The sequence below is a fragment of the Glycine max genome, chromosome 7 (assembly GCF_000004515.6).
Source record: "Glycine max cultivar Williams 82 chromosome 7, Glycine_max_v4.0, whole genome shotgun sequence".
In the NCBI taxonomy this organism is placed as follows: Eukaryota; Viridiplantae; Streptophyta; class Magnoliopsida; order Fabales; family Fabaceae; genus Glycine; species Glycine max.
Window position 1 is genome coordinate 42704869 of NC_038243.2, and position 23285 is coordinate 42728153.

Genomic DNA, 23285 nt, shown 5'->3' on the forward strand with positions numbered 1-23285 from the left:
AGTAAGTCTTTTCCTATAACGATCCTTATGCTTACCCAAAAACTCTGACATAATTAAGAAATTAACATTCTTTAGACGATATATAATATTAATGGTGCCTCTTTATAAAAGCTATTGCATTTGCCATTTATGTTTTGATCATTCAACTCTTAGGATTAGAAAATTTAGTTTGATTGTAATCTTTGTATTTCTTTTATTCTTAAAAATTAAGACACGGAGTGTTTGTAGGCTTATTTTGTTTGGGCGCTTTTAATAATGTCTTCTTAATGAATGGATGACGTTGACATAAGTATTTTTTTTAGAGTTTCTGCTGTGTTTCTGTTAATTTAATATTGTTGATTTTTTAACTAATAGTAATTAAGTTATACTATTATCTCATTATTTCAATTTTTAATGATAATTTTACTATACATTTTAATTTATTTCAGATAACCAAACATCTTGGTTTGCAACAAACATATCCACATTCTGGTTCAAACCAAAACTAAACATATCCACATTTTGAGTTCAAGTTTACATCCTAGTTGAATTATTGAGTAAATAATACGAGTTACTGGTGGGCATTGGACTAGAGGTCGCCAAAGTAGAAGAAAGTGATGGCGATGAAGAAGAAAAAGTAGATCTTGAGTGAGAGTGTCCGGAGAAAATCATCAATCATTGCCAAACTAGAAGCGACGGAGCTAGTACTATGTAAGTGAAAGAGCCCTAGGGTGCGAGCTCAGAAAAATAAAATTGGTCACATTTAAAGGTGACTTTAAAAAACTGTGTATACTTGATTTTATGATGATTTTTCTAAAAACTGTCGTCATATTATGATTATAACGATGTGTTCGTAAAAATCATTAAAATATTATTTTTATTTATAAAAATACCATCACATTTTATTGACGATAATTTTAAAAGAATCATCATTAAATGGTTACAGCGATGTTAGTCCCCCTGCATTCGTCCCTAATTATGTGGTCTAATTTATCATTGTCATTAATAAAGCATATCAGGTCAGGGAATTACTTAGTGTGAGAAATGAGAAGATAAAATTGTTTACCTTGAGTAAAAAATAAATGGTCCAAATCCAACTCCTTCCTAAATCTGTTTGTGCTCGGTTTTTCTACCCCTTCACTTCTCTTCCTCAACATACCTGTTCTTCTTTGAAAAAGTATTGGACTATAATAAGCCAGCAAAGATAATAGATAAGCTGACATATTCATGTGAACCGATTTGAATGCCTACAATAGAAGGATGGTTTGATATGCCAATTGATGAGATGCTTTTTTGGAACTGAAGTGCACTTTAATCTAATTTCAACAAAATCCTCATGATTATTTGTCTTTGCTCAATTTTTGGCCATGAGTTCTTAGTCCCATAGATGATAGATGCTTGCTCCATTGAAACAATCTTTATAAATTCTAACTCTTCAATTATTGCAATTATTTGTGAGGATTCATTTCATTGAGGGACAATCTTGATATTAATTATTTGATTCTTGATTTTAATCGAGTCACGTTGATACATTGATCTTTATATTTTGAATTTGCTATATATTTTTATCTTCTACTTCATGATCCAAAAATACAAAATTCTACATAGCACAAATTAAATAATTCACTTCAACGAGGATGTTCATTATCACCCATAACATTAACTTATATTAAAAACATCATGAAATCTCTTGAACACTTTTTTGACATTAGTATTATGTATGTATAGGGAATTATCCGAAGTTCTAATCTTTAACTAACATAAACAAATAGACTATTGTAGAAATATATTGTAGAGATATGGAACCACTCAATTTATCTTATGGAACTTATTGAAATCCAAATATAGAACTTACTATTTTATTAACCAAAAATATAATTTTGGCCTCGTTTGGATTTTTTTTTTTTTGAGAGAAAAGAATCACTTATGTGCTGAATCAATTCTATTTTTTAAGTATTATATATTTTTACACAACAATGACATATATTTCTCACGACGAGAGATCTCTGTCTATCAAGGTAAGATATCTTTGTTATACCAGTGTTTTTTTTATTATGATATTTCAACTTGTAATTAAAGATAGAAAGAATGCAAATGTATGTATAAAAATAATATTTTTAAAGTAACATTTATATAAATTAAATTAAATAACAAATAATAAAATATATGAAACTTGGAGCATTTTCTTTTACCACACAAATAAATAACAAATAATATTACGAAAAACAAAATAGGTATGTGAAATTAGTATAAACCCAATTCCAAAAAAAAAAAAAAACGTAGTATAAACCCTAGCAATCGTAAACCTGGAAGTGAGAGGGTTCATTTCCATTGACAGGCGATAGCTGCGAGTAACTCAACCTCCTCTTCAGAGCTTCAGCAATGGCGGCGAAGAAGCAGGACGCCGGGGACACCAAAAAGAGAAAGCGACTCAATACTGAAGCTCCCAAGGCTTCGAAGCTCGTTGCCTCAAAGAAGCACAAACCAGACTCCGTTGCTAAAGACAACAAGAACAAGAAGACGGCCCCTCTTACCGGCCGAGAACGTCGTCTTCATGCCAAGGTTTCTCTTCCTCAATAAATAGCAATTTCTGTTTTGTTTTATGCCAATATTAGTTAATTGTTGAGGCATTTAGAGATTATTTGTTTTTGATTGATTAGATGAGATTATGATTGTTTCGTATCAGGAACTAGCAGATGCTAGAAAAAAGAAGAGAAAGCGACATTTCACTCTTGAGCAAGTAAGACATATTATTTATTTATTTATTGTTCTTTCATCAGTGCTGTAACCTTGATGGCTGGGAATTCACGAGGTGTTATTTAATTCTAAACAGGAGCTTGCACGTCTGTGGGAAAAGATGAGACGTCACAAGATTGCTAAAGAGGACAGAGCTAAGTATGTTCCTACAACAAGACATTAAGGACTGATATTTCTTTGTTTGACCCTTTTTCTTTTTCATTTAATTCTTTTTACTATGTCTTACTCGGTACTTTTACATAATTGAAGGCTAGTGACTGAAGCTTTACGAAAGATGAAGGGGAAGATTCCAGAGATTGTGGGCTCTCACATCTCATCTCGGGTTCTTCAGGTATGCTTGTTGGTATCCCTTTTTTTTTTCGTTCAATTTCAGTTTTACATACTTTTAGAGGAACTTGCATTTTAAATCTTTTGCTTTCATTTTGTTTTAACTGATAGACTTGTGTCAAGCATTGTTCACAAGCTGAAAGAGATGCAGTATTTGAAGAGCTTCGGCCACATTTTCTAACTCTAGCATTCAGCGCTTATGCTGTTCACTTAGTGAAGAAGATGCTCGACAACGGTAATGGTCTACTTGAAATATACTTTGTTATTTGTCAGTGTCACCTTTTCTTCTAATTGGTCATTCTCCATTTTCAGCTTCCAAGAAACAACTAGCAGGCTTTATCTCCACTCTCCGTGGTCATGTTGCTCCTCTTCTTCGCCATATGGTTGGATCGATTGGTATGTAACTTAGGTTTGGGCAGTATGTTGCTCGTGGCTGTTCATGGTTTACTTCAGATATGGTTCAAAAATTTTGATGACTCTCTAAAGGAAAGCTTGCCACTTTTTCTTTTTATGTATCTAGCTGTTTATTGACATTAAGCTTATTTTGGATCTGGATTGTTTAGGGTTTGAGATGGACTATAACAAGGAAGAGGGGGGGGGGGGGTGTCCAAGTTTTCTTCTCACTAAATTTCTGCTGATTTTCATGCTCTGATATGAAATTGTTCAGTGTTAAAAATTTGAATGTTCAGCTTTTAGCCAGAGTCGTCAACTTCCCTACAATTAGTTTTGTGTATCTACATGTTATGCAGTTGTTGAGCATGCTTATGAGTTAGCAAATGCTGCACAGAAGCAAGAACTGCTTTCGGAATTATACTCCACAGAACTTCAGTTGTTTAAGGATCTAGTCTCATTGAAAGAGAGCAGGTAAAGACTCAGTTGTTAGGAATTACTTTTTAGCATCTTGGATAATGTTGGTAATCTACAATTCTACATCATTATAAGCTGTTACATATTTAAAATAATTACTGGAATCTGAAATATGTAACTGTTCTCAATTCTCATGGAGGGAGAGAGAGTGCAAAAGGACATATCGACCCTCTGCAAAAGTTACATAGGAAGAAAAGATGAAACTTCTGTTCTAACTTTTTTTTTATTTCTTCCAGACCTGTTTGAATTCCTATCAGCGAATTTTTAGGAGGGCCCAGGGGTTATGGAAATTGGGAAGTGAAAATTATGCAAAATTTAGTTGATTAATTTTTTACTATTTGCTTGATATTCCACTACTTTATATGTGAGTACACTGGAGATTTTGAAATAAGTTAAATTTGAAATACATTAATTAGGAAACATAGTACATTAGTTCTTTGAAGTCAACTTTCATTTAGATGCTTGCAGATGAGTAATCGCCTGATAGTAATTTGTATTGATAATTTTATTCTATGAATCTGGCAATGTATAGAGTAGTGTCAGGGACAATTTCTGCTTACAATAGTCGCTCCTTTCCCTCCCTGAATTGATGTTACTTAATTTCTTATTTTTACTGATCTTAAGTGGATGTGTAAGACATTCAATATGGTGATTTATTTATTTTTCTCTTGCTGGAGTTTTTTCCTTAGCTTTTTATTGCATGTCAGATTATCAGATGTGATGTCCAAGTTGGGTCTACAGAAAGGTTCAGTTCTGCGACACATGACGTCAGTGATTCAGCCAATTTTAGAGAAAGGGATAGTTGACCACTCTATTTTACACAGAGTCTTAATGGAATATTTTAGCATTGCTGATAAGGTACTTCTCTCCCGTTTCCCCAATATTTCTTCATGCCTTTTATTACAGCAACAAATTTCACAATGTTCTGTTATCTAAATAAGTTTTTTTAAAAGTCATCTGTCACAGATATAATCCAACAGTTATCAAGTCCACTCATTGTTAGAATGATTGGTACAAGGGATGGAGCCAAAATTGGAATTCTTTGTGTAAAATATGGGAATGCCAAGGTGTGTCTATCAATTTCTTTCTTATCAATAAAAATGTTTGGAGTACTCATGATGACTGAATGCAGCATATGATTTTTTCTTCTTCAAATTCCATTCTTAGGAAAGGAAGAAGATTATCAAAGGATTAAAGGGGCACATAGACAAAACAGCTTATCATCAATATGGGTGCATGGTAAGTAATTTGACTCTGTGGGGCTATATTTTTGGTTGCCTATCATATGTAAGGTTTAGTTATACCTTACACTTATCAAAGTCTATTGGTCATGCTGATGCCTCCTCTCCCTGGCTGCAAATAAAAAAGGTAAAAGATTTGGCCTGGTGAACCAAGGTCAAAATGGACACAATAAATTTGGAAATAGCTGTGAATCAAATTTGGACCCAGGTCATTTGATGGGGATTTGTTTTTACAAAACATCTAGGGGGTAAGAAAGCCTTACATGCTTGTATGAATTGGCATGCTTGTTTAACATATTGTTTGGGTTCTAAAATTTAGAACTGGAATTCTCTCAAACAATGGAGGCTAGCTCCTTGAAAAATGAATAACTCCCAAGATCCACCAGCTGAACAGGCGAACACACAGAAAAGTAAATGAAAGGAAACATTCCTGTGGGATTATGCAGACAGCACAAATTCTGAATAATTGCATACCTCCCCTCTCTCCCCACCCTACTTTGGAAACTGTTTGTACCCTCCTCAAGAAATATTCCAGTATTGCCTCTGATATTCTTCTTCTGCCAGATGTCCAGTACCGAGTACCAACATTTCCACAACTGACTTGTCATATGGCTGTACCTTGTTTATTAAATTACCCCTCTCTGCTTGTTTGAGTTTGCCATCCTCCTGATTCTTGGCCTTCTAGATTCACTTATTTATATGCCCATACTGTTCATTGGGTCATTGGCAAGTCTATTGACTCAATAATTCTTTCTCATATGTAGTTGTTACCCATGACTCTTAATTTTCTATTTGTTTTAGAATGATATATTTCCAACTTTAAAAGAAGCAATAACTCTCTTATCAGTGAAAAAGAATTATGTCATTGCCCCTAACTTCTAGTTTCTCTTAAGTTACCTTCTCTTCAGATTTTAGTATGAACACTCCGTTTGTGTGATTAAATTTTCAGGTGCTGGTTTGCATCCTTTCTGTTGTTGACGACACAAAACTGATTACAAAGGTTTGTTTGGTTTTGGTTTTATTCTGATTTTCCCATAAATAGTCCTTATTTATACACAACAAAATTTGTTTCATATCAAACACTAAAGCATTCATGTTGCAGGTTATCATTCGTGAGCTTCAGTCTATTCTAAAGGAGCTTGTTCTGGATAAGGTTTCTCCTTGCATACTTTACATATGATGTTTACAAGCATTGTAAATGAGAAGTCAATGTAGTTTTCATCAATTAAATAAATATTTTCTTAGAAATCCTTGTATGAATCTGAGCAGTTAGTATTTTTTGCAAGTTTTTTTAACCCATTTGAACCCAGCCAATATAGAAAGATCATTTGTTTTATATTTATATTCTTATGATGTGTTTATTACATTTTCTGGTTGTAAGTTTCTAAGTTCTGATGTTTACTTCTGAATTTTACAGAATGGAAGGCGTCTCTTACTCCAATTACTACATCCTAATAGTTCACGCTATTTCAGTCCTGATGATCTTGCTTCTCTGAATTTATCTATACCTTCTCTGTCTCTCAAGGTTACTTTTAAATCTATCTTTTCTGTTTTTTGGTACTTTGAAGCAGCTATATTAGTCACACTCTTCACTTGATTGCTATCAGGATCAGTCAGAAGCAAGCTTTCTGACAGAAACTTCAAAGGTTTCACTTGGTGACAAGGAATCCAAGGAAGACATAGAGGTGGCAGTGGATGAAGTTAATAAAGATAAAACTTCTGCGGATGATTCTGACCTAGCTGAGAGTGGGAAAAAAGACCCATTTGTCAGAAGGCAGGAGCTATTGATCAAGAGTGGACTTGCAGATGTGGGTTGCTTTAGCCTTTTTATTTTCTAATAATTTATGTTTTTCATGTTTCAAAAGTGTTTTATGCTGATTTTTGTCTGCCTCCTTTCCTTAATCTTTTGTTCCTGATTTCATTCTGAAAAAAGAAAATTTCTTTACCCATTTTCTGCTGAATTTAGAGGGGGAGATTTAGAGAGAGAAAACAATCTGTTAGAGAGAATTTAGACGATGAAAAGCTTTCTTATTCAAGAGAGTATGTAATACATAGGTTCTTCATATCATCCAAACAATAGACTCTTCATAGATTTATTGGAGACTATTTCCTAGGTTAATATTGAGTGCAACTCCCTACACGCTAATACCCTTGAGTACTTAATGTATTTTATCATGTGATACATGAATATATTATTTCCAATAATTTCTTATACTGTGTTCACATAATCATATTACCTCTGATCACTTTTAAGTCAGTTTTTCAGGATTTTTTTCTCAAGACAATATTAACTATTATTTTGTCAATTATACCCTTAATCCAAAATTTAATTATGTTACACATTTATCATGAAATTAAAGAGGAAGAGAAATGAAGAATAATAAATAATAGAGAAATCAATCAATGAGATAGATAAATTATGTAGTAGGAAATCTAATAATAATTTTAATAAAAAATAGAACATTAAGTGTATTTCTTAACCCCCATGTAGCAGCCTTAAAAGACACTTGAAAAAGGAACTTAGGTAGTACTGATTTTTATGATATGCAGATCTGGGTCCAGGTCAATTACTTGAGAATTATGAAGTGTTGCTGAAAATGCTGTTTGATTGTAACCTGTTATGCAGAGTCTTCTTGATATATGTATCGAGAGCGTGGGAGAACTGATACGGTCAAATTTTGGCAAAGAGGTCTTGTATGAGGTAATAAAGATGATATTGATATTATAATTTCACAAGTTCTTTAAATTTGTTAGCAAGCATTGCAGTTTTGGTCCTCAATTGCACAAGCAGGTTGCAACAGGGGGTTCTGATGGCATAATGCACCCAGTTTTGGATGATAAGATAAATTCTCTCCACAACGCTGTAGCTTCTCTTGCAGCACTGCCTAAATCAGAAGATTCACAAGAGGAGCATGTCCTTGAAAATTTCCATTCAAGTCGCACCATTAGAAAACTGATTTTGGATTGCCCCAACTTTGCTTCCACCTTATGGGAAAAAGCTTTAAAAGGGAAAAGTGAGTTATGGGTGCATGGCCACAGGTAGATTTAATTTACTCTTTAAGATTATTCTCCAATGAAAGCTGGTTGCAAAGGACTGATTTCTTACATATTCATTTTTGTCTTCTCAATATGATTGCAGCTGTAAGGTTATTTCTGCATTTTTGGAATCACCAGATCCGACTGTACTAAAACTTGTTAAAAAAGAGCTACAGCCTTTAATTGACATTGGAATTCTCAAGAACCCTAAGCCTATAGAACAAGCAAACCAATAATTGTCATGTATGGAGAAGGGAGCTATATCTCAAAGGGACAGGTTTGGCCCAAGTTATCAGTGGCTAAGTTATGATGTGGAGGCAGTAGCTAGCTTCTTTTCTGGATTTGTAGATAATGAGTTAAAAGGCTCAAACTAAATTTGATCGAGAAAGCTGCTGTGGTAATTTTGACAACCAGAAGAAACAGTAAAAATTACTTGATGTAATGATCTACTTTTGCATATTTTTAAAATGCAGCAATTTTGCAACACAGGGAGTGCTACCGGTCTATTGTACCATGCATGTGTTAACGTTCTTATTGTGTTCAACTGTTTAATTTGATTTTTCAAGCTATGTTGCCCGTAATTTTTTAATTAATCAATGCATTTTTTACGCCCGGTTCTAAATGAGTTGCATATTTCATCACAATTTCATAACGAAATGCAATTAATCCTTTAAAGAAGCGAGAATCTGACAATCGCATTGCGTTAAAAAAAATGTTTCTAGCTAACATTTTGATGGGACAAAAGTGAATTTGCTAGCAAACAAATTCCTTGATTTGACCTCAAAAACGGGAGGCGTGCAGCGCTCCTCCCTTTTCATTGTGAAGCATACTATTTCTCTGCAAGTACCAAAATGTTGAAGAATTCTTGTAAATATTGCTCCTGAGATGAGGGTAGCCTTGGTGCAAGTAGTCCGATGGGTTGAAAACTGGGGTTTCTTTCTCGAATCTATGCAATGACTTGCTTCTATGTAGAAAGCCAACCGGATCGTAAGATGGAGATGCTTTCCTTGACATTGAATTTGTTCGCAAACAGTTCTCTATCACCTTGGCCTCGTCCATGAATCTTTCTCTCATGTCCCTAATGTTTCTCCAAAGTTTAAAAGATCTTGATCTGGTGATGATATTCCATGCCTTGAAACCTGGCCCACTTGAATTGCCAGGGACATTGCTCGATGTATAAGGTATTCTTTTGCACTCGAAGCAGAAATGCTTACATCTCTCCAAGTCAAAGGCTTTTCTATTTGCTGCATTAGATAGACATGCGTATGCCTGCAAGAAAACCAGGGGCAGGGAATGAAGTTGTGATCCACTTTACTCATAATTGGGTGGGAGAATTTATGGAATATGCCTCTGCATGGGGTGTTAATAACACACCTTCATAAAAAGAAAAGAAATCATAAAAAATACCTCAGAAACGAGCTTGAAAGCAATTTCAGCCTTGGGGTGTTTATTCTTATCTGGGTGAACTTGTAAGGCTATAGTAGGAAAAAAAGAAAGAAAGAAAAGCTCCTCATTATTCAGGAAAAAGAGAGAGAAAGGAAAATGTAGATTTCTCATAGCCATAGAACCAGTTAAACATACCCAGTTTATGGTACCTCTTGCGAATGGCATTCACCCCTGCATTTTCTTCCACCTATGAGAACCCAATATGGAGAAACTTTACATCATAATAAGTAACCTATGTATGGTTTTCTTCAACAAGAAAAGAAAGGTTAAAGAACTTACTCCAAGAATGCAGTACCAATCAACGAAGGTTGGTTTTGAGAGAAGTGTATGATGAACACAGAGCACAGAACGCGTGGAAATGGAACAAATCTCTAATACCAACTTGGTCTTGGAGTCTGATTCTTGTCCCATTCTCCCCATTTGAGAGTGATATGATTGCGCGAATATTGGAAGTGAAGGACAAAACGCGAATTGGGGGTTACAAATAGTGAAGGTCGTTTCCTTTAGTTGATTTTGGGAGGGGCAGTAATAATAAACAGAGATGTAGCGGTTTAGAAAAAATAGCAACCTTTGCGGAGGAGATTTTTGACACTGGATCAGTTGGTATATGAAGAGGTTAACGTTAATCTCTCCAAATGGCAATTATTGAGAAGTATAAGGGAATTGTGTTTTCATATATTTAAATTAATATATTTTTATAATTTATCTATTATGTATTGAATTATATATTAATTTTATTATTTCACTATTGTGTCTCGTATGGGTTTAAAATTCACAGAGTGATTTTATTATTATTTTGGATTTCTAATACGTTTTCAATTGTTTAATTTTAATTTTAATAAATATATATTAATAGACGTGTCAATAGATATTAGATAAAATATATAAAAATAATTATGAAGTTTGAAAAAAATTAAAAATTTATCTTAGAGAAAAAATGAAAAGACGATAAATTATTCTCTTTGACTTATATTTATCCATCCATAGAATCTTAATAAGAAAAAAAAAATACTATGTTAACATTTGATTATTTTTGAAGGAAACAATGAAAATAAAAAAAAAATTGATGTGATAGGGAATGTTAAAAATAAAATTTACCAATTTTTTTTGGTAAAATAGGTTAAAACTTGTTGTTGATTAATAATTGATATTTGAATACTAATTTAAATCATGCAATGATGAAATCGTGATAATAATAAAATAACTATGATATAACATCGAGATAATACACGATAGAATTTAAGATATTTATAATTATTTTTAACGTGTTATTTGGTTATATTGTACGTTTGATAAATGGAAAAAAGTAAATATTATTGTTTATAAAAAATCAGACAGACAATAACTGTCAATACTGCTCAATCACAAAACATGCAACTGGCAACACTCTCCTATGTTACCACCATTTATTGCCTCTATGCATGCAAGAATTTTTCTTACAATTAATAAATTTAAACTCAATTTTAATTTTTTTTATATGTAATTCTGTTTCACTTTTAAAATCCAGCTACTGTTATTGTTATTTTAAAAAAAAGATAAACCCATAAAATTATGAATCAGTTTTGTGTTATTTTATTTTATTTTAAAAAATATTGCACTTATTTATTTTAATGAAATTCTGTTGTTATTTCTTTAGAAAATAATTAAAGTACAAGAAAGCATGCCTACAAATGAATGAATTTGTTTTTATCACGTAGCAACCCCTTCTCGTATCTTTCAGGCAAAACCCCACTATTATTTGAAAATTGACTCTTATTTTTTTTTAAATTGGAAAATATTATTATTTAAAAACTCACAATTTTCTAATTTCAAAATTTCAACTCATTCACTACTCTTTTATTATTAACTTTGTAAAATATTTTTTTTTGTGTCCATTACCTTTTTTGGCTATTTTTTTTATATAACTTTTCAATTTTCTCGTTGTTTAGATCATTATTTTTTTTTTGTGTCGGGCTTGACGACGACAGTGCCAACGGCGGAGCAGGGGTAGAGGGTGGTGACAGAGCGGTCGTTGGAGAGGCGGTGGTCGCCGCCAACCATGCTGAAATCGATGATGTGGCGATCGTCGCTGAGGATGTCAAGGTGCTCGATGCTGACGACGGCAAGGAGGCCAGAGATCACGTGGACCTCATGGAAGGTCCCGACGTCGTCGTCACCGAGGATGTCGTGGCAGCTCTTGGCGAAGTGCTTGTAGGCTTGCGGGCTGTCAAAGCTCCACACGATGGACCACACGATGGAGACCGGGGCATCGATCCCCTACACCACGACAGGGTACCACTGGTGCGGGGACACGACGTGTGTGCAGTGGCGGAGCCAGAAAAATTATAAAGCCTGGGCAAAAATTTAAAGATAGCAAATTCACATTGTATATAATATGTAAATAGTAATCAATCAAAATAAAAGAGACTCGTCATCTTGTCAACAAAAATATAGTTTAAAATAAAAGAGATAAACATAATTTTACAATAGCGGGTTAAATAAAATTACGAGGCAAGTGTCCTTTCGGAGACTTCTTTGCGGTAAATGTTCGAATAATATCAATATCATCAAGTGACTTGAATATCTCCCGCTCGGTGTAACATACCATCAAGTCATTGAACCACACATCGTTGATCTTATTGCGCAATTTAGACTTGATAATCTTCATTGCTGAAAAAGCTCTTTCAACGGATGCTGTCGACACCGGCAATATCAAAGCTAGCTCAATAAGTTTATAAACCAATGGAAATACCAAATGTTTCTCAGTTTGAACCATCTTCATAGCCAAACTTTGAACATCTTCATAAGTTTCAAGTTGATCCCTAATTGTTCCTCGGTCATCATCAGAAAAGTCTGCATGATAAATATCAGCAAGACGAGCAACCTGGAGAAAGAGTTCTTGGGGTCAAGACATGAGAAGCAATCAAGTATAATGTTACTTCCTTCACTAAAGCGGTGATCCATCTCCACACATATTTTATCAATAGCAACATAAAAAATCTCTGCACGGTAATGATGAAGATTAGTGATAGTCCTCCCTTCTGTTCTTGAACGACCCCGAACTGGTATTTCTCGAGATAATATCATTTACTTTATCTATTTTGAAACACGTGATTAAATTAGGGAATATCATTTTAAATAATTAAATTAGCCCTAAAATGACTAAATTTTGTATGTTCGCTTTAATATGTTTTACAAAAATAATCAATTTGTTATCAATTTTAAGAAAGTTTAGGGAAAATAATTAATTACTCAAATTTATTAATTGCCAAACATATCATGTCTCTTATATGTTTATAGTTGATCAACAATGGAGGCACGGGCGGAATCTGAAAACAAACACCACTGGTTTCCAAAAAGAAAAGAAAAAACCACAAAAAATACAAGAATGAAAAAGAAACTGGATGTGGCAAAGTGCAAGGAATCTAGAACAAGCATCATATTACAAAATAACCAGGGAAGGTACGGGCTTGTCAACTCCAAAGGATGAAGTTTCAAAAGTTGATATCTTGTTTTCAAAATCATTTCCTTTTTGCCCAATTCGCTTAAAAAATATCTAACGAGGATATGGCTCGGTGGCCCCAGAGCCTGGGCAATTGCCCAGGGTAGCCGGGCCTAAACCGCCTATGCGTGTGTGTGGTGGTGAGCCACCACGTCCGAAACAATCGTGGAAGGTAACATTTCTTAGTTTCATAGTGAAACTATGAATTTGTTGAATGAAACTAAGAATGAATGAATGATTTGGTGCGTTTTGAGAGAAAGAGAGAGAAGTTAAGTGAAGTTGGAGGGATCCGGTCTAAGGTTTCAATCACTTTTGGAGTTTGATGCATAATCAACTTGATGCATAATGAATGCTCTTACAAACAAACTCACAATCATAAAAATAAAGTGACAACATAAAGACTACTAATAAGAAAAATAATAACCAACAAACATATAAATTTAACAAGAATAATTTACAAGAATGATAACACTAATGAGTTTGTTTCACAATAATTTCTCTCTTCATGTGTGTTTGTTTCACTAATTTTTTACTCTTTTTCTCTTTTTATACTAAAGATTGCCATCAATTATAATAAATAAGTTTTCTTGAAATTTGAAACAAAAATAACTTTTAATACATCCATTTAAATAAGTTTTATCTAGTCAAATCTAATATTTCACTTTACGTTTAAATCACCTAAACCTTGATGATAAAAATTCAATTCTCACTATATATTAAATATACCTTATCTTTTGGCTTGATACTTTATATTATTAGGTTGTTATTATTTAAAATTAAGTTTTCAATTCTAAATTTTGAAGAATAAAATGGTCTAGTAAAAGTGGAGAAAAAGAGTTATGATTCTCTACCGCCTCCTATTTTTTTATGCAACTTTCAAGTTTCAACTAGTAAGTAGTAACATATTGTTGGGCTGAAAATAGAACCTCATAAACAACTACGACAGTTGTAGAAGTTCAGAGGTTGTTCTCTAAAGAATTTTGAAAGAATGATTAAATCTAAGATGTTGAATCAAATGTAATTGGATTAAGTCATTTACCAGTTACTCTGGCCACTTTTAATGATTTCTATCTCAATATCTATTTAAAGTATTGCTTTATTTTGTGAGGTTTGTGAGGGTATTGTGAAAAATTAGAAACTCACAAAACATTTATGAAAAGGAAGCACCCTCCTTTTTTCATACTTGGAGGCACATAACACTTGTGCAGATGAAACGTGACAATTGCTGGTAGAAAATACATGAAGGGGCATGGATTTGGGAGAGGTTATGCTACTGTTGGGGTAGGTAGATTGCAATATTATTTTGGTACTATGTCTTTAAATTCAACGAGAAATTACCCGTGAAGATGGGATGGGAGAGTTCAAGTAGGGTGACCCACTCATATAATGCCCGGTTGAAGCTAGCATAAAAAGGTGCTCTGAGTAGGTTAAAAAAATAATCAAATCATCTAATAGGTCCCTACCTTGTGTCCCTTTGTTCGAAAGAACGTATCAGTTTTTCATCATCTTCTTCTAATTCATTATGGGTGCCGTGTACAATGCATCTGATAACCTTCTCTCCTTGGAAATTACCTGCTAAGTTAGGTGTTCACTAACTATAATGGTTTGGTTGAAGTTACTTATAAATGATAAGGGAATGCTTTATTTTATTATCTTTTCAAGTGTTTGAACTTAATTATTTATTAACTTCAGCTTTGATTATTTGTTGTTGGTCAATTAAAATAAGTTTTGAAAGCGCAAATTAACATGTTGCAATGAATGTTTTAACACTTGAGAATGTATGAAAATAAGAAAAGAAATATATTACATAAGAAATGAAAGTCACCTAACTTTTTTTATGGCTCCCCACAAGTATTCTTTTTAAATTTAATCCTATTCAAGGCATTGTCTAATACTAAATATGAAGACATCTCTTAACAAATATTTAAACCTATATTTATGAAATTTTACCTAATTTAATGAAGAGTGTGTTAAAGATGAGTGTATATATAAGTTGTTTTTTTGCTTTGTAAGAGCAACAAAAACGGCTTCTTCGTTGTCATGTATTAGTTGAGCCTTAGGTGAAAATGTAACAACTATTTAAGGGAAAAGCTAGCTTGTCCTGCTTCAACTTGGTTTTGGCCCTCAATCTTCAAACAGCTTAGTACCTTTTCCAATTTTCAATATAGGATGGACTAGAGGCTTTCCCCATCACCAGTGAGTTGGAGCATACTAGGGATTTGATTCAAGGAAGAGTTTTATTCTGTACATTTCGACTATTACTGAAGCAGAATATTAAATGTTCCCTTCACATGAAGTAGTATAAAGTTTGAATCAAATAATTCGTTGTACTGTTCCTTTAGACATTGGTAACTGAACTTTTGTTTTGAGTTTAGCAACTGCATCCAAGCTTTGTTTTGCATGGGGACAAAATTCCAGTAGGGTAAGGTGGTAGTACAAAAATTATTATTATGTTATTTTGAAGCTCTCATGGCCCAACATACAGGTCAACAATAATTGCGGAATTGTGGGACAGGGTGGAAATCGAAGTCTATGCAAGCCTATTAGCTATTTGCTTAATTATGTATGTGGCGCTGTTCATGAGGCGTCCTAGGAAATTTTCTACTACCCAAGTTAGTGATGAGGTGGTTTTGCTGGAGGCATGGCCAATTGGTAATATCCCAATTAATCCAATGATAAGAATAGTATATTGCTCTCAACACCTTTGGAAAAGAGGATAAGGGGACAAATAAAATAAAACAGAGATAAAGGAAAAGTTTAGCATCTAGGCCTTCATTTTGAAGGTCTTTATTCTGCATATGACACAATGACAGTACATTAATTGCATCTTCTGGTCAAAAATAAGAGTACTTCATCTTTTGCTTTAACACCACTCAATGTAAGATCCTGAATTCCAAATGAAGCTGCTATGCTAATGCTATCCCTTACATTTTTTTTTTTTTTTTTTACCCACACCATACATTAACAGCAGCATACGTAGCTCGTGCGTAGGACGGCTGTAAAAAAAATGGATTATGTAAAAATGTTTGATATATATTTTGAAATTTATTATTCATAATTAATTTTGATAAATTAATACCTTTTATAAAAGAAAATCGTAACTAATATCATCGTATCATCTTCAAAATTTTATATCTATATTGTATCATCTTCAAAATTTTATATCTATATGCAAGTAAACCATAGAATTCTTGCTATCTAAATATTTACATACTGCTGTATACAATATATAAAATGATAATTATTTGGTTAAATTGCTTCGCTGGTCCTGAATTATTTTTTAAATTGAGTAATTGATTATACAAATTTTTAATTGACTTTTTAAGATTTTTAAAACTGCTATAAATTATTATATTTTAGTAGTTTTAAACTCTCCTATACTAACTTTGGAGATCTTTTTGTTTAAGTCAAGACTTTAATTAATTTTAGTTTAGGCGCCTAAATAATGTTTTTTTTGAATAAATTAAAATGAATTGAGTAATTTAACCATATGACACCATAAACTATTGATACCACTTCCTACCTCGCAGGTACGGATGTGCAAAAAAATCTTGGTTCTAATTGAATTAATTGATTTTGAATCAAACCAGTTATATTAAAACAAACTGAACTTGAACTGCTTTTCAAAATTAGTTTAATTTTTTTTGTAAGAAAGTAGTTTAAAATGAGTTTAATAATCAATTTAGTTATTAAAGTAATTCAAAATTGATTTTAAGAATTGGTTCTTTAAAATTAATTTGATTTCATATTGGTTTATCAAAAACAATTTGCACATTTGAATTTAAAAACTAGTTCTGAACCTTTGAGAGAGTGAGTTGAGGAGTGAGAACGAGAGACGAGATGATGACTTACACCAATTAGACATGAACAATCACATAAGAAAACTTGACACATAAAGTCTTCTCCTCAATTTGATTTTTAATCCAAAATCTAAAGGTTATTTTATGAGTCTTCTTCTTACTCATATAGTGTTCAACTTTTACTCGATGTGGGGGATGTGGGATTTCACCTTACACTTGTACTCCAACACCGAGAACGTGGAGGGTGAAGCCAGCTCAAGCACTGACAATATGTTGGAATCGATTGCGACGTTATTAGAGATGTTGAGGTTCACTTACTCGGAGACTATTGGGAAATGGCCAATCGCCGACAAAGCCTTCGGCATCAATTACTTCATGCGCAAACAGGTTCAAGTCAGTTTCCTAATTTCTCATTGTGAATTGAATTTCTATTTTAGGGATTGAAGAATGGACAGGACACGACACATGCAAGGTGATTTGGCAGTTGCGAGTGTGTATGGTGGAAGTGGTTGTGTGGAGTTGAAAGGCCCTGAAGTTGTAGATGAGTTACAAGAGCTTCTGAGGTTGCTCACCTTGTGCATGCTTTTCTCCAAGAAATCGTTTCCCGATTTTTAGATTCTGCTGGATTCTCACTAGACCATGCTCTTCTTCTTCACAACCACAAAGCTAAGGTTAGGTACCTTCTTTCGTTGGTGGGTCTTGGAACTTGGAAAATTTGGCGGAAGTGAACTGGGTATGTGAATATGTCATTAGTTGGGGCCAATTGCAAAAAGGCAACTGCTTGGATCACCCAACATTTTTGCTTGGACACCCAGTTTTTGAAAATGCTGAAAATACCCTCGGTTACAAATAAGAGGTTTGGTTTTTCATTTTTGCAGCGCCTTTTTTTCCCGCAAAATCTCACACCCTTAGTGTAAACGGATTGACAATCCGTATGATCGATACGAATTGTTGATCTGTATGGAGTTTTTCCAGAAAAATGTCATTTTTTTTGCGACATTGCTTCAAACCACAACATCAAACCAATATCAACAACATCCAAAACAATACAATCATTCATTCAGAAAAGCAACAACAACAATGAAGGAGTAGCAACACAATGCACAAAAAATAAGTATGATAAGGCCAACAACAAAGGATCAGGAGCCACCGGCAAGAAAAACCACAAACAGAGGACCAACATGCATGAAGGAAGAAGAAGAAGCACCAATAGAGTGAAACGACACAGGAAAAAGGAAGAAGAAGAACCATAGTGGCACAAGAAGTGCAGGTAGAAGACCGAAAGAAGAAAAATGAAAATATCACATGAACAGTGATTCGTACCGACGAGTCGCTCTTGTTTTTTATAGGCAAAAGGTGAAGGGCATTTTAGCCCTTTCACCTTCGTTACTGGGTGTCCCAGCAAAAACACTTGGTACCCAAAGCAAAGGCCTTGCAAAAATAAAAAATGGGTCTAATTTTATTTTATATGGCTGGTTGGACCTGTGGTGACAATTTCAAAATACACTCCCCTAGTTACTAAATGCACTCTCCCTCCATGATCTATATATATATATATATATATATGAAAAAATTGTAATTTTAGTCTTTATATTTCCAAATCAAGACAATTAATTTTTCTATTTTTTAGAATAAGTAATTTTGATACTTCCATCAATTGACCGTTCAAAGTCAAATATTGATTTTGATGTGATGTATTGATGCTAATGTTACACTTATATAACTTGTCAACATGACCCTTATGTGACAAAGGTTTAAATAAAGTGAAAAATAAAAAAGATCTTCATAGGAATTAAACTCATGACTTTTTTTAAAACAAAATAATAAACCCCTAAAATAATTGCTTTGTTTAGTTAATTTTATAAATACTATTTTACATGTGTAATTAGTCAATAGATATTAATTTTTTTTAATTATAAAAATTCATAAATTAAAACAATATATTTAATATTTAATTTTACATGTATTTTTTATTATAAAATTTATTTTAATATAAGTTAAAAAAAATGTTAATATTTTATTATAATTTTTTAAAAAATACATAAAATAATATATAGGTTATTTATACTATGTAATTGATACAAATGATGTAAATTTAAAATAATATTTAAATAATCTAAAAAATTAAAATTTTATTACTTTTTATAATTAAAATATTTTTTTCTTATTTATATATAAAAACAAATATACATAATTTTTATAAATTCTATAAAATGATTTATATAAATTATTTACATATTATTTTATCTAATTATCTTGATTTATATAATTCGTATTAAAAAATTATTTACCCAATAATTTTTTATAGTTAAAATGAAAATATTAAAACGTAAGTTTCCTAAAAAAAATTAAATATTAAAATTTATTAATTTATATAATTAGAATAAAAATAATTTACATAATTTGTATAATTTACATATTAATTGATGTAATTATATTGATTTATATAATTAGAGTAAAAGTAATTTGAATATTAAAATAAATTTACAAAATAATTTGTGTAAAAAATTTATATATTAATTTATGAAATTTAATTATAAATTGATAAAATTAAAATAAAAAATATATAAAATGATATAAAATAAAATTAAAAAAAATTACATATTAAATATTATTTTAATTTATAATTTTTATAATTAAAAAATAACTCTTAACTAATGATACATATCAAATAGTGTTTATTAAATTAACTAAAAAAAGTAAGTATTTTAATAATTCATTATCTTATGTTTAAATGTAAGAGGTCATGAATTCAACTTTTACTAAAAAAAATTTTATTTTTCATTTTATTTAATCTTTTGTCACATAAATCTTATGTTAACCATTTATATAAGTGTGATATCAATATTAATACGTCATATCAAAGGACCAAAATTATAATTTAGTCAATATTTTTTTTCTTCAGAAATACCCTTTTTGGAAATAAATTTCCGGGTCATGTTTTTATCAATAGGTGATTGTTGTAGAAATTAGTTTTCAGGAATATACCAAACCAAATCCGTGCTTAAAATAGCCTCATATGCACGTCCTAGGAAATGCTCTACATAAGCTAGCATAATCCATGTCTGATATTTTTCCCCTGAAACTTGATTAGATAAAAATGAATAATCAAGTATGTATGCTCTTCATAAACTAACAAAATTTGCACGCATTATATTAGTGCAATCGGTGTACATTCCTAAACAAATGCCCCCTATTAATTTTTTGATGCTGCTGGAATCCTGATTCGTGAGGCTTGAACTTTGGTGTTATGTGCCTTAAAACATGTTTGAGTGTTTTCGTATGTTTTACTTCTGAAAATAATACTATTATTGATGTATTTCCATAGCTACTCTTTATGGGTATAGTACTTGATACATTTTACAAAACATGTTCTACTTTTCATGTTAAATATGCATTGCTTCTTTTTATTTCTTTCCCTTTGTTTCTGATTTCTATCTAACTTCCATGTTTTAATTGCTAAACTGTTTTTACATAGTGTCATCATTTTATTGCTCAGTTGTAACTGACAACTGATTTAATGTCATGAAATCTTGCAGCTTCTGAAGCCTGCTTTCACAATTATACATGATACTCAGTCAAAATGTTTCCTTCTCTTGATCCGAGGAACTCACATCATAAACGACACACTGACAGCCGCAACTGGTCCCGGGTTCCCTTTCACCATTCCATTTTGAATGACGGAGGGATAAGCAACTTGGTTTTAGGATATGCACACTCTGGTATGGTTGCTGCAGCTCATTGGATTGCAAAACTCTGCACTCCTGCACTACTTAAGGCTCTCAATGAATCTCCAGACTCAGAAGTCAAGGTATTGTTCTATATTATTCTTAGAAGAATATTATGGTGCTACAGCCCTGTATTCTGAATTCTTCAGTTTTTCCTTTCGTTTCTTACTTTTTCTATCTTTTCACTAGAATGCCATATTCTTTTTTTAATGTTTGCTTTTAAAATGAAATTATATGTACTTTATTTAATCACACGACTCATCATATTCTTGCCTTTTCATACCACAGATTGTTGGACACTCACTTGGTGGTGGTACTGCAGCAGTGTTAACCTATATTCTTAGAGAACAAAAAGAGTTATCTTCCAGCACCTGTGTCACATTTGTCCCAGGCATGTAATAATACTAACTTAACATTTGAAGTTATTATTGAATTGAGTAATGATAATCGTGCAAATTACATTGAATTATCCTTTCATTTGATAATGGTCAATGTTGGTGTTGGAAATGAGCTGGAGCTATTGTTATAATCATTAATCAGTTTGGGCTGTGATATGAGATTTCAAATTTATCAGTCAATCACTATTGTTTTGACATACAAGCATCAGATTTAGATATCTATTTAGCGTGATATGTATTATTTTGTTATAAGTAGAAATGCCTAATTTGACTTCATAGTTGCAAAATTAAAGTTGGATATCTATTTTCTTCGAATCAAACTTAAAGAAGATATATAATTTTACATTTTTGCTTGCGGAATTTGCTTTACAGCATTGAATTTTCTCTAATATAGGAGTCTTGCCCATTATTGCTAAGACCTTTCGCTATTGTCATTTTTGCAGCTGCTTGTATGACATGGGAGTTAGCTGAATCAGGGAAGCACTTTATGGTACCCACATTATCAGCTTCCTCTGTTGATGATCTTCGCTCTGAGGTGCTCTAGCTAGTTCTCCCAACCTTAGATGATTTTGGCAAATATTATTGTTAATTAGTTTGTTTCTAATGTTATTTGTTAGATAATGTTTTGTTCTTTACTCAAGTTAGTTTTTGTTAGGTCGCTGCGTCATCTTGGTTGAGTGATTTATGGGATCAGGTGGAGCATACAAAAGTTCTGAAAGTCGTCCACCACTCAGCAACTGCACTTGGATCTCACTTAAAATCCATATCTGTTGCAAAAGACAAGGTAGCTGGTGCAAGTGCTATTGTACGGCCTGCGACCAGTGGCACCCAGGTAATTTCAAGCTTCTTTGTCTGCATTTGACATTTAGAGTACAAAGTGCTCTTCAGGAATATAAGAGAGGTTACTGGCCAGAGTTTGCACTTACAGAGCAGCTATCCAGCTATACATAAGGGACAGCTGATCCACTGCATTTGCAGCAATCCTAATGCATCTATTATCCTCAAGTGAAAAATCTGGACTTGATGCCATAAATGAAGAATAGCAACTCCTTGATGTTAACAAGCACATTACCTCTTCTGTGGTAAATGACATTGCTGAAGGAAAATTGTGGTATGAGCTGGAGAAGGAACTTGAAAAACAGAATTATATCCTGAACATCCGGGCGCAGGTAGAAGAGGCAGCTGTAGAAAAAGAGATAACTGAAGAAGAGAATCAGCTTATTGATGCTGCACAAGGCAGCAATTCAATCACACCATCTCACAATGTAGATAGCTATCGTTTTTATCCCCCAGGTAAAATCATGCATATTATCTCCGCACCTTCGTCAGATGACTCTAGTTCAAACTCCATTGAGGAACATGTCAAACTATATGAAACACCTAGACAGCTGTATAGCAAGCTCAGACTTTCAAGAACGATGATAAATGATCATTACATGCCCACATATAGGAAGATGATCCAACCATTAATCCAACAACTAGAGAAGGATATAAATGTGAAATAGAATACCAAGTACAAAAATTCAAGCAAATACAAAATGAAGAATAAATTAAATCACCACAAAATGATTAAAGAATCAATAATTTGTAATGTCACTATTATTTTGTTGTTAATCTTCGCCATATGAATGAAGTGTTTTCGTACCAATTATATAAGGACAAATGAACACCCCAAAAATAATTTCCAAAAATTCTAGAACTGGTATAGAGCCTCTCCTGAGAGGAGAAGCTTCCAAAAATTGACGGGCAAACCCTAACCAAAGTAGGGCAGGACTCACCCGTCGTGTATTGTGTGTTCGAAATAATAGGTGTTGGCGCGACCCACCGTCACTAAACGATCATTGACGAGTCGCCTTTCACCCCCTGACAGGACAGGTTGGTTTCAACATACCTGCTGTGCTTTATTTATATTCAGCTCCCCACTCTTCAGTTTACAAAACATCTGATGTGGGACTTGCAACGTTATTTTGTTTGTTTCAACTTTAAATCCCAAAACTCCTAATAAATAGACAATCATATACCTATTGTAGCCTTAATTCATTAATCTTTTTAACCTTAACTGCCTTTCACTGAGTAAGGTTTTTCTCTGTTGAGTTTGTTCTTCATAACATCTTCCACACAAATGCAGAGGGAGTGTGTCCCTCTAATAGTGGGACGCCCTTTCAATTAATACAGAAGAGACCGTAAAATCTTAGTTTCAACTTTCAGCAGTTGGAAATTTCTAA

At 32.8% G+C, this 23285-nt stretch overlaps 2 protein-coding genes and 2 pseudogenes across 2 annotated transcripts; 2 read left to right on the forward strand and 2 right to left on the reverse strand.

The window, feature by feature from the left end:
- Positions 1-2248: 2248 nt before the first annotated feature.
- Positions 2249-8691, forward strand: LOC100815996 (pumilio homolog 24). Its single transcript, XM_003529500.5, has 17 exons — positions 2249-2541; positions 2666-2719; positions 2813-2874; positions 2986-3067; positions 3175-3298; positions 3376-3459; positions 3813-3927; positions 4638-4788; positions 4884-4997; positions 5098-5169; positions 6121-6171; positions 6274-6324; positions 6589-6696; positions 6779-6979; positions 7798-7872; positions 7963-8210; positions 8311-8691. The coding sequence occupies exons 1-17, from the start codon at positions 2362-2364 to the stop codon at positions 8441-8443; spliced, it is 1905 nt and encodes a 634-aa protein (XP_003529548.1). The 5' UTR covers positions 2249-2361; the 3' UTR covers positions 8444-8691.
- A 135-nt stretch (positions 8692-8826) lies between these two features.
- On the reverse strand, positions 8827-10325 carry LOC100816858 (uncharacterized). Its single transcript, XM_003529502.5, has 4 exons — positions 9933-10325; positions 9789-9840; positions 9615-9682; positions 8827-9476 (listed from the first exon to the last, which is right to left on the reverse strand). Exons 1-4 carry the CDS (start codon positions 10071-10073, stop codon positions 8988-8990), a joined length of 750 nt encoding a protein of 249 aa, XP_003529550.1. The 5' UTR covers positions 10074-10325; the 3' UTR covers positions 8827-8987.
- Positions 10326-11585: 1260 nt separating this feature from the next.
- Positions 11586-13313, reverse strand: LOC113002169 (abscisic acid receptor PYL4-like; annotated as a pseudogene).
- Positions 13314-16969: 3656 nt separating this feature from the next.
- Positions 16970-22565, forward strand: LOC100799258 (uncharacterized; annotated as a pseudogene).
- The last annotated feature ends 720 nt before the right edge of the window (positions 22566-23285 follow it).